At 43.2% G+C, this 12,426-nt stretch overlaps 1 protein-coding gene across 2 annotated transcripts; it reads left to right on the top strand.

Annotated features, from left to right (window-relative positions):
* On the top strand, nucleotides 2,122-5,178 carry LOC109728458. Of its 2 annotated transcripts, none has more exons than XM_020258876.1 (3): nucleotides 2,122-2,287; nucleotides 2,434-4,043; nucleotides 4,447-5,178. In XM_020258876.1, the coding sequence occupies exons 1-3, from the start codon at nucleotides 2,273-2,275 to the stop codon at nucleotides 4,673-4,675; spliced, it is 1,854 nt and encodes a 617-aa protein (XP_020114465.1). In that variant the 5' UTR covers nucleotides 2,122-2,272; the 3' UTR covers nucleotides 4,676-5,178. The 2 variants fall into 2 exon arrangements, with proteins under 2 accessions (XP_020114465.1, XP_020114466.1); XM_020258877.1 differs by having other exon boundaries at nucleotides 2,123-2,312.

Raw genomic sequence — 12,426 nt, 5'->3', positions numbered from 1 at the left:
CATGCATAGCCCCGTTAGTTTTCAGGAGGTGTGGACATAAATTGCCTTGCTACCTCTTCTAATGTACTTTTCTTTTCCGTCAGTGGCAACTTGTCGTGCGGCTCAATCTCAGACGTCATTTAGATTCTGCGTGAACCAATCTTAACCTTTATCCTTTGAATATTTTTTAATCTTCCACAGCTCAATGTGAGATTTGCACAACACAGTTAGCATTTTGTTCGATCCCCTCCACTTATCTATTTTGGGCCGTTCATCTCTGTCCTTGGGGAGATTGTTTTATCACTTGCTCGTCTGCAGCTGAATACAAGAATAGTATAACAAAACAAGGAATATGCCAACTGTTGAAGTAAGTAAAGTACCAGAATCACAAGTTAACTAATTTTTAATTTCTTGTTTTAGCCAATAGATCTAAAAAAACAGATTAATTAAACAATAAAAAAGTTTCATTAACCTTGAGCAATTAAATTGTTAATGATTCTTACTCTTTTCTTAGTAAGATTACGAAATGTCTAACTTTAGAAAGGACCATTGCAAGACAATGGAATAAAAAAGAGCCACAGTGAGTGATCAAAAATTAGATTGGAATAACTAGAAAAGCATGATGTTTTCTTTTTAACTCTTTAAGTAATGCGAAGAGGCATTGATGCATTTTCTCAAAGGATTTTCTACAGGTGATTGACGTTTGGGTAAATTCATATTATATTATCTTAGATTACAAATTATAATAATATAAACTGATTTTAAAAATTAATATTTTTGAATACAGCGGCAAATATTTTTCTCTTTCCATCTTTAAAATATTCTGATTTTTCTTAACTGCGGCCTCAGACGGCCATTGAAGTAAACGGGGAGGGTTGCTGCTCTTGTACTGCTGCAAAAGGCGGTGGTGAAATTTGAACAGGCGAGGCGCCGAGTGCACATTATCCTCACGGCGCCTCACGGACACGTGTGAGTTAAAGTATGGGCGGTTCACGTTTCCCTTGGCGCAGGGCTACCGTCACGTAGCCGTGGGCACACGTGAAGAGGGTTGACACGTGGAGCCGGATCCGCTTTAACTCTCCTTCCTAGAGGAGACTTTAACGGAAGGTCACGGGATTAAAGACGCTAATTTTCTCTACGCGCTAATCCTCATGGTATTTAAAAGTAAAAAAATAAAAATAAATTGAGAAATAAAAGTGGTCCAAGAAATTAATAAGTTCAGATATTTCTCACATCTCAGTATTCATCTGTCACTTTTCATTCGTATTATTATATTATTTAAAGTCGTGTTTTCATTCATATTATTATATTATTTAAAGTCGTGGAGTGGATGGGGGAGCGAAGAGCGGGCTTTTTTATAAAATGCCCTTGCAAAAATTTATAATTAGCAAAATGATTCTATAAAAATTTTATTTGTAAAACTAATCTTTCTTTTGTCACGTGGGTGCCATGTCAGGATTTTCTTATAAATACGGTGAATTGTTTCTCGCTTTTTTCCAATTTTTTTTAAAATGGTGAATCGTTTCTCGCTTTCTTCTATTTTATTTTAAAGACGGTAAATCATTCACCTCATTTATTAAAATTATTATATGGTTAGATTATTTAGATTTTTAGACAGTTAAGATTATATAAAATTATATGGATAAATTATTAGGATTTAAAGATTGTTAAGATTATATATGATTTGTTAAAATTTTTATATGGTTGTTAGGATTATATATGGGATATAGAAAGAAACAGTAAATAAATAAAAAGTGGTGAATGATTTATCGTCTTTAAAAGAAATGGAAGAAAGCGGTAAAAGATTCACCGCCTTTAAAAGAAATGGAAGAAAGTGGGAAACGATTCACTGTCTTTAAAAAAATGGAAGAAAGCGGTGAACGATCTGCCGTCTTTAAAAAAAATTCTGACGTGGCGCTGACGTGGCGAAAAAAAAAAAGTTAATTTTTCAAATAAAATTTAAAAAAAGTTATTTTTGCTAATTTTAAAATTTTAAAAAATTATTTTATAAAAAAAATCCCGAAGAGCCGTACACAAGTGAGGCACCGTGAGATTCTTTGTGGTAGGCAAGGACGCCCGTTCTCATTTGCGGAGACAAATAAATTACCAGCCTAGCGACCCAGTTCGGGCGAGCTTCCTCCTCCTCCTCCTCCTCCTCCTCCTCCTTGTACTTTCTTTCTGTTTTTTCTTTTTTCTTTTTTTTTCTTATTTTCCTTCTTCCTTTGCTGTGGACGGGAAATATCTGTTAGTTCAGAGGAGGATCGCTGAAGCCCGTTTCTCTCTCACCGCGGTGATGAATATGATGGCGGTAGGGAGATGAAGATTCTTTACTAGTACGACTGCTTTACTTACTGGATCCTTTTCACGAGCTTTCCGGGTGTTTGTTGACCTTTTCATTCCTAATCAATTGTTTATTTATTATTCAATTTGGTAATTTCTTTCCTTTGTATTTAGTTGACGGTTCGGCTGGCCTGGGATCCTAGTGAGGAGCGGGCGACCAAAAGAATGGGAGTCCAGGTCGCCGCGGGGTCCCGCCTGCATTTGTCGCAGCTGTTACCCCATGGCCTCTCCTCCTCCTCCTCCTCCTCCTCCTCCGTCCAAGCATTCGCTGCTTCTGTGGGATCATCCGTCTCTTCTACAAGGAAAGCAGCCTTCCACGGCTCCGATCGCTCAATCGCTTGTCAGGTCGTCGCGCTCCGGTCGCCTTTCCTCGGCACCGGATACAGCAAGCTGCTGAGGACGCGGCCCTCGGATGCCAGGGGGAGAGGCGGGCAGCCGGCGCCGCCGAGGCCTTTTAACGCGAGACTGCCCGGCAGCGACGACGAGGGTGAGGAGGGGGAATTCGCGAGGAGGCTTCGGGAATTCGCCCGTCGCCTTCGAAACGAAGATGCCGATGGCTTCGTCGTAGATCCTGATCTGAGAAATGAAGACGCGGCCGGACGGTGCGGCAGTTCCCATTTCCCCTCCGCTTCGCCATTCTCCGCCGCGGACGAGCACGGGACCGTGCGTCCCTGGCTGGTAAGGGGGCCGGAGTGGCCCGATCGGGACGACATGGTGGTCGCGGCGACCGTGGAGCGGAAGGCGAACAGCGTGGAGATGCCGCTGTCTCTGCGGATCATAAAGCAGAAGAAGAAGCAGCAGCAGCAGCAGCAGCAGGAGCAGCAGCAGCAGCATCAGCATCATCAGGAGCGGCAGGAGGGCTTGTTCGGGGAGTCGGCGTGCTGCTGCTCCGTGAAGAAGGCCTTCTCCTCCCTCGTCTTCATCATCCGCGAGCTCCACAGCTACACCCTCCACAGCATGAACATGCAGGAGCTCCTCGAAGCCCCCCAGGGGATCCTCGCCCGCGTCAACCAGGAGATCCACGCCTCCTTCGTCTGGCTCTTCCAGCAGGTCTTCTCCTGCACCCCGACCCTCATGGTCTCCGTCATGCTCCTCCTCGCCGACTTCACCGTCTACTCCATGGCCCGCAACGCCTACGCCGCACCGCCGACGCCGACCCAATCCGCCGTCGCCGTCGTCGAGAGCGGCCACCAGCAGAAGCTGCAGCGGCGGTTCGACTCGGCGTCCGTCAAGACGTTCTCCGTCGGGCGGACGGCATCCGTCGGAGGAGGAAGCGGCGGCGGAAGTAAGGTTCGGCCGGTGGCTGGGGCGACCGACGACGGGCGATCGGACGGCTCCTCCTCTTCGTCCTGCTATCAGAGCCGTACGATTCTTCCCCATGGGACCTCGGCTGTTCGAGCTGCGGTGACAGGGGAAGGAGGATTGGAAGAGGATGCAGCTGCGGCGCCGGCCACGGAGGGAGATGAGGAGACGGTTTGGAAGAGGGTGGTGGAAGAAGCTTCCAGAATGCAAGCAACCACGAGGGATGAGTCTCTCATGGATCCGGAGACACTGAAATGGCTCGTTGCGCCCTTTACCGCAGAGTTGGCGGCAGACGATGATTATGCGGAATACTTGAGGACGGAGCTCCTGTATCAGCAGGCATTGTCGGAGGATCCGGGGAACCCTCTCCTCCTCTGTAACTTTGCTCAGTTCCTCTATCTCGTTCTCCGCGATCATGACAGGTATTTCCTTGTTTATTAAAGTTTCCAGTCCGATTGCCGCTTGAACTGATCACAGGTCTACTTAAGTCTGGCTGTGATCATTTACAGTCACTAGTTTCAATTGAATGCCCACTGTTTACATCGGAAAATGCTATTCTTACCGGCAACTTCTGCAACAATTTACAACAAAATTAAGTGGCTAAATTTTGTCCATTGCCGTCTGAATTACAGCAATTATCTCGTGATTGCTACTTTCTTGCCAATTAAATACGGTCACTTAAGTAAGTTTGTAAAACGTTGTAAAATTTGCTCCTAAGTGTAGGATTTCTCGTTTACATCAGTATCCATGGTCATTAGCATTAACTGTTTCCCCCCCAACCGAATTTCATTTATCATTTGAATTTACATGCACAAATGCGTGCAGATCGGAATACTACTTTAAGAGGGCAGTGGGTATTGAGCCAGTGGATGCGGAGTCGCTGAGCCAGTACGCACGGTTTCTGTGGTTGGCCCGGAAGGATCTGGGCACGGCGGAGGAGAACTACCTGCAAGCCATCAGCGTTGATCCAGGCAACTGCTACCACACGGCCAATTATGCCCATTTTCTCTGGTGCACTGGTGGGGATGACACCTGCTACCCGCTTGGTGCATAACTAGTTTTGATGTACAAATTCAAGTACTTCTGCGCCATTTAAGATGTGTGGATTGCATGAGCTGGTGGGAGATGCATTGATGTAAGCGGCGACAACACAGTATAGATAGGAGTTTGAAAGGAGGCAAGTGCAGACGCCCGATACTAAATATTTTAGCTATCTAAGCTGAAAGTTTGACTTGTTCAGTGTAATTACTGGGCTGACCCACCACTGCAACTGGTTTGGGAGTCCAAATCATGATCGCAAAGGCCGAGAACTTAGTAAGTTATCTCCGGTTGCTGTTAGTTCGTGGGTTGGTCTGATTTTGCGGATGGGGATCTTCTTTTGAGAGTTTTGTCCATCGGCGGGTGGTGGCCTGGTGGGGCTGCTGCAAACTGCCTTGTATGCCTTGGTTATGTAGCAATAAGATAAGAGCCGTGCTGTTCTAAGGTCAAAAAGCAGTGAAGTTCTTGTAATTAGCAGTAATCATTAATAATAATAAATTTTTCGTTGTCAGTGTCTAAGCAGACTATTGTTTTAACCTTTTTCGAATTCTTTTGGTGCATAATGCCTTAGAAGAGCAAAAGCAGGCCTTACGGAAGGACGCTAATAATTACATAATTGCTGTTGGTGCAGCAGGTAATGATCAAATTTTCTATATAAAACAAAACAAAGGTTCAATTTCATTTGCTCTGTTGGTAGTGAATGCTCAAATTTTATTGAACGACAGAAATTCTGCTACATGGATGTTGGATGTGTTTTTTTTTTTTTTTTTTTTGAGAGAATGATAGCATGTTATCCGCTTCGTTTATTTTATTTAGAAATAAATTTAGTTGGAAATGTAAATGTTGGATGTTGAGTAGATTTATTGTACCTAAGCACTCTATCGATAGCAAATGTTGAGCCAGTTCTTCAAAACCCGCGGCCTTACCGCATTGCGTGCGAATAAGATAACAATAGCCAGACTTTGCGTCCGTGCGACCGAGTTACAAAGAAGCAGCACGCATGGATGGTGCGAATGGGATTGTCCCGGACTCCTGGATGCCCAGTGAATTGGTGTTTACTCTTGCGATCAAAGTAAAAGTCACTGGTTCAATTTTGTGAAACTCCTTTTGCTGTTTGACTAACTTTTTTTGAGGGGAAAAGTTGAAAACGATGTTATTCTAGAAAGAAAAAAGAAAGAAGAAAAAAAAAAAAGTTGAAAAAGAAGTTATTATATATATATGGGTCAACATTCAGATTAAAAAAGAAAAAAAGTAATCGTGCTTATCCGTGATCTCTCTCAGAGATGCTTCTGGTTCCATTGTGTTGAAAGTCTAAACTGCAGTCAGATCAAATTACGCATAATCCACGGTAACAGGATAAGCTCGCGATCCCACATGGGGTTTATTTCAAAGCCTGCTTAACTGTTCAGCAATTATGCCTTCTGGTCAACTGTCTCTGCTGAGAAACTGCATGTAGATTGGTCACTTGAGCAGCAATTCGGCAAAATACAACCAGATTTTCACAGAACACATGCTTTAGGTCAGTATCGTCTTTAAGCTAGTCAAATAGTTGAGAAGAAACCAAACAGTTGTTCCTAATCCTCTCACCCGCCCGAGTGGGGGACGTGCCATTCCCTCCGGGCTAAGATCACATTATCAGCGCCTATTTTGTTAACTATATTATTGCAAAGTAATTCTTCGTCGGTCACTGGATGTCAGTTGTTGTTCCAAGGGGTCACTCTAGAATTTCAATCAATCGATGATCAACTATGAAGGATCAATAATTAAAGCACAGCAGATGTAACAGCAAATTGTGCTAAGAAATTGAAAGCCTACTTACCAATACTAGCGTCTAATCCAATAAGTGTACTAATATTTTCCTTTCTGTTTAAATATCGGAACTATAGCTAATCCGTGGCAACATTAATTTGTTGGGTAGGAGTTTTCTTTTGTAATTCCACATAGAGAGCAATTTTCCATTAGTACGTACAGGACTTTTATTATCCTTTTCTTAGAACAAGATATTGCATATACGGGCCATTGGTTAGGTCCTAATAAGAAAATATAAATATTAATTTGTTTGATGGCTTCTCACTTTCTCATGCACCTTATATCAACTGAAAACTAAATATCTTGATGCAATAAGGAGCGAAAAAATGCCGAACTATGTATCCGGGCGTCCCAACACCACAATATATTCTAAGATGAGACCGCTACATGATAACACTAGCAATCGTAAAAATAAGACGGTGAGAGCTAATTAATTCACTTTACTTTCTTCTGAGTCGCGCTGTTACTGTCTAACCTCCCGCATGTTCTTGCTGATCATAATGCCCCTGTTTTGCTATGTAATAATGGATTCAGGTCGTGAAGTAAATGCCACTGAGACATTGAGTTGGACGTATCAAGCTTTGATGTGCCCACCTGCCCCCCACCATACCATAGTTCATTGTGTCGTAGGGATTTTGGGTCCTCACTCTACGTACTTTCTGTAAGGAAGATGACAAGGACAAACCAAAAAAGGTCACATTAGTTTAGCCAATCTTGCCTTAGCTTCGATGGAACCGAAATAAAGGCTAGGTCCTTAAGAAAATTCGGAATCTTAGATGTGATCATGTGATAGCACAGCATTCTGATAACCACATATACTGTTAGGATTTAATTAGATTTATAGTTAAATCCTATTTGGATAAGAATTAATATTTAAATATGTTTGAGATAAATTAAGATTTAAATTTTAATTAGAGGATAAATCTAACTAGATTAGGATTAATATTTAAATCTATTAGAGATTGATTAAGATAAATTTAGATATTAATTAAAGTCGGAATCCTAAATATACTAGGATTGGGTATATCTTTGAGTTAGCATTATATAATGCATTGGGGCTAATTAGCATTGTGTTCTTGAGAGGTTACGGCCAAATTAATTAAGGCTAGCTGCAGAGCCTTGGAAGCTGCCGTACCGAGAGAGAAAGAGAGAAAAAAGAGAGAGAGAGAGAGAGTTAATGAGTTGAGTGCACCTTGTGCATGGGTGCGCGTGGAGGATAGTTTTCTTTGTAGGTTTATAGAAGACGAGAGAAGGGCAAAAGAGGAGTTAGGTGTAATCTTCTCTTATTTAATGAATCTTATTTTATCCGCATATTTTTTGTTTTGATTTTTTTTTTCTCTCTTTTATGATTGTATCAGATTTTGCTGAGGAGACGGGTTTATAGTAAAAACCCGATTCGACGCTTCCGTTCCGGAATTCCAACAATCGATACCGGATCCACAGCAGTCGGTATCGAAGCGGGTTGTGGATTCACGAGATCCGGTACCGGGGCGAGTACCGAATTCCCAACAAGTGGTATCAGAGCTGAAGGTTATCGATCCGCGGAAGAGATCGACGAAGATGGCCATGAAATTCGAAATCGAGAAATTCGACAGCAAGAACAATTTCGGATTGTGGCAGATTAAAGTACGAGCAATCCTCGTACAGCAAGAGTTAGACGAGACGTTGAACGGGAAGGAGGCAAAGCTGGCGGAGGTCACAGATGCGGCATGGACGAAGATGGAGCGGAAGGCGCTGAGTACGCTTCATCTATCATTAGCAGATGAGGTTCTTTACAATGTAGCCGGCGAGACGACACCGGCAAAATTGTGGAAGAAATTGGAAAATCTGTACATGACCAAATCCCTGACGAACATATTGTATCTGAAGCAGCGACTGTTTACGTTGCGGATACAAGAAACAGCGAGCCTACATGATCATCTAAATGAGTTCAACAAGGTGGTGGCCCAATTGACCAGCATCGGAGTCAATCTGGATGACGAAGACAAGGCGTTGATCCTACTATCTTCGCTACCGACAACATATGAGCATCTGGTGACCACGTTGCTTTATGGCAAGGAGTCCATAAACGTGGGGGCGGTCACGGCGGCGCTTCTCTCGAACGAGATGCGGAAGATGACTCAGGAGTCCGGCATGCAAAGTCAAGATGTAGGACTGGTGGTGGCTGCGAAGCAGGAGGCGAGAATATCGGCGACCGGATATCGACAGAAGAAACCGCTATCTGAGGTAGAATGCTTTTACTGCACAGAAAGGGGCATATCAAGCATAATTGTCGAAAACTTCAGGATGATCTGAAGGAGTTAAAGCGATAGAAGGAGCAAACTGTCGTGAACCAGGACGAGACGGTATCAGCGACGGCGCAGACAGCAGAGTTGGAGATGATCGATTCGACCGGAGGTGCGAAAATTTCGGACGATGCGTGGGTACTCGATTCGGCGTGTTCTTTTCACGTATGCCCAGAGAAGGAGTCTTTTGCCACCTATAAGGCGATCAAAGGTGAAAAGGCGCTGATGGGGAATGGGACAGCGTGCAAAGTATTGGGAGTCGGCATGGTGAAAATCCGAATGCACGATGGGGTCGTGAGGACGCTGACAGGTGTGCGGCACGTTCCTAGATTGAAGCGAAATTTGATCTCGTTAGGCGCATTAGACTCAAAGGGTTGCGATATTTCAGCTTCAGGTAGAGCTATGAGGGTCCGAAAACGAGATCGGGTCGTATACGAGGCGAACAAGCGTGGGAACTTATACGTTCTGAACGGGAGCATAGTCAGAACGGGATCGAAGACGGTTTGGGTTCCAAACGTTCGCGGATGTGCAGTTGCTTGAGACGGAGCGACGGATGCGGCGACATTGAGCGGAGGAGACAAGCTCAAGGTGGAGCTTGCATGGTGAACTCGACGTAGCGGTTGAAAATTACAAATCAAACCAAGGTGGAGAATGTTCGGATTTGGTTAAATTTGTAGTTAAATCCTATTTGGATAAGAATTAATATTTAAATCTGTTTGAGATAAATTAAGATTTAAATATTAATTAGAGGATAAACCTAACTAGATTAGGATTAATATTTAAATCTATTAGAGATTGATTAAGATAGATTTAGATATTAATTAAAGTCGAAATCCTAAATATACTAGGATTGGGTATATCTTTGAGTTAGCATTACATAATGCATTGGGGCTAATTAGCATTGTGTTCTTGAGAGGTTACGGCCAAATTAATTAAGGCTACCTGCAGAGCCTTCGAGGCTGCCGTACAGAGAGAGAGAGAGAGAGAGTTAATGAGTTGAGTGCACCTTGTGCACAGGTGCGCGTGGAGGATAGTCTTCTTTGTGGGTTTATAGAAGACGAGAGAAGAGCAGAAGAGGAGTCAGGTGTAATCTTCTCTTATTTAATGAATCTTATTTTATCCGCATATTTTCTGTTTTGATTTTTTTTTTTCTTTTTTATGATTATATCAGCTTTTGCTGAGGAGACGGGTTTATGGTAAAAATTCGATTCGACGCTTCCGTTGCGGAATCCCAACAATCGATACCGAATCCACAGCAGTCGATATCGGAGCGGGTTGCGGATTCACGAGATCCGGTACCGGGGCGAGTACCGGATTCCCAACATACACAGCATCGATCCTTTCAGCTGATATTAGTTGTAGAAACTACTAGCTTTAATAAAGATTAATTTACGGCTGTGCACACGTACGTACGTAGATTAATTTCTTCCTTCATTCTCCTGAAAGCATGTTCTTGTGAAAGTCCAGTAGTTAAATTCTTGGCTGTGAGGGGGCCGGGAAATAGGGCATACATTAATAATTGGCACTAATGATCAAGTACCAATAATAATAAATATAATAAGCATTATATATAAGGACGAATATTGTAGGTACTGGCATAGTGGCATGTATATATAGACACGAGTTGTTCATCGTCCATGATTTGACCTGCTCCATGGGCTTTCTGCTTCTGCTCTCTACTAATCCATTATCGGCACTATCATCGTCATAGTTATGATCATCGTCAAATTTAAACGTCTGTGGCATGTGAATAAATTAAGGCGACGCCTCAGTTTGTGCTTGAATAGGAGGCTGCTCATGTATTGTGAACTGTGCGTGTCTCGGAAGAAAGATAAACTGGATCGATCGGTTTCCTTCATTTGGTCTCCATGCATGCCGTTCGTTCACATGGCCGGAGGGGTGTCCCAGTCTGCAGGTTAATCTTGCAGAACCGAAACACGTGAGGTGAGTACGTCCCACATGAAACGGCCTTTCTTGCAACATGCAAAGATAAAGTGGCCTTCACCCGACCACTTTGCCGCTGCTTGCCTCCACATCATTAGTCCCCGCAAGCCCGCAGGCCATGTGCGGTATCTCCCCATCTCCCCATCTCCCCATATATAATAATAATATATATAAATAAATAATATAATATAATATAATAATATACAGCTTATCTAATCGTCCATCTTTACCAGGGCCCAAACACCACCACCCTGAGTTGCCCTGCGCACGTGGACGCAAGCACGGCTCGGACCACGGGTCCAAGTACATCTAGTCTTGGGCCGGTCCTGTGGACAGACAAAACTAGCACACGGGAAGCGGAACGATCGATCATGGGCTCGGCCCTAGTTTGAGCCCAAGATCCAACGGCGCTTTCAATTTTGTTTGGGCTGCACTATCACATTCAATTGCTCTGTCGCCTGGGGCCCTTAATCAAGCCTGGTAACCCAGCTTGGGGCCCTTAATCAAGCCTGGAAACCCACCAGCCCATGCGTTCTACATTAGGCCAGAAGATTGGCTTATGCCGGGCCCAACGGACAAGGTATCGGCCGAAACAATAATTAATTGAAGGTTTAATTAAGGGTTCTAGGCCAACCGTTTATGACATTTTCATCCGTACTTGTTGACATTCGGCAGATTTGGTAGGATTTGCCCTGGTGAAACTGAAAGCTTTCTGTTCTTTTTTATCATTAGATAAAAAAAATAAAAAAAAAAAAAAAAACGAGCGCAACCAAAAATAGACTTATCAATGGAGAGGTTGGGCCCGTATTGAGCCCACCCGAAAAGAAGCCCCCACAGAAGCGCGTCAAGCCCGAGTACGTACGGCCCGCTCGCATCGCAGCGGACCGATCTGCAAGCTGTGTTACACTTGGGCCTAATTTCCCAACCGGCCATAACGGCGAAAGTGCATGCCAATGGGCCCCGATGAGAATGGGCCGACCGTAGACCCATTTGTTTTCCCCGCTGAGTGACGGACTTCCCGTTTGGTTCATATGGCTCGCCCGCTTGTTTGGACTTTGGCCCAAACGGGATTGAGGTGTGCTAGGCCCGAGCCCCCAATTTAGAAAAGTGTTTAGTTTGCTAATTAAACATCTCTTACCCAGATAATTATGCTTGTATTTCTTCGGAATCAGAAGATAGCACACAAATTAATATTCGGGTTCTTGAGTTTTCAGATATTTTTAAAAGAGCTCTTGACTCCTTTATCTATTCATGCAAGTTTTTGATTTTGAGTCTCTTTCATAAAATTTGTGTGGGCATCTTTTAATAGAATTTGAATGCATTTTACCATAACCTTTTGAATTATGCCTTTTTAGTATTAGTTTATATTTCAATTCTACCATATTTACATTGATTTTTTTAGAGTTTCGTACGAGTAAGGGCAAAGTTGCATACGGTTTTTCTTGATCTTATATATATTTTGTTCGGGGCAATGATTGGTTGGAGGCGTTCAAATTTAGAAATCTATAAATGTTTATCAATTAGAATTCCCTACACAGTTTGCTATTCAGCTAACTGCACATTAATATTTAAACTCATTAATAAAATGCCTACAGACATTTACCTGAAATAAAAGAACGAAAAAAAACCCAAATGCGCTCAATATATAGCGGTGGGTTTACGAGAATAGTAGAACTAACTTCAGGAATCGCTGACGAAAATAACAGAACTACAATGGGGGGTTGACAAT

This window comes from Ananas comosus, linkage group 23, assembly GCF_001540865.1.
Source record: "Ananas comosus cultivar F153 linkage group 23, ASM154086v1, whole genome shotgun sequence".
Classification (NCBI taxonomy): Eukaryota; Viridiplantae; Streptophyta; class Magnoliopsida; order Poales; family Bromeliaceae; genus Ananas; species Ananas comosus.
This window is presented reverse-complemented; position numbering and strand designations above follow the sequence as displayed.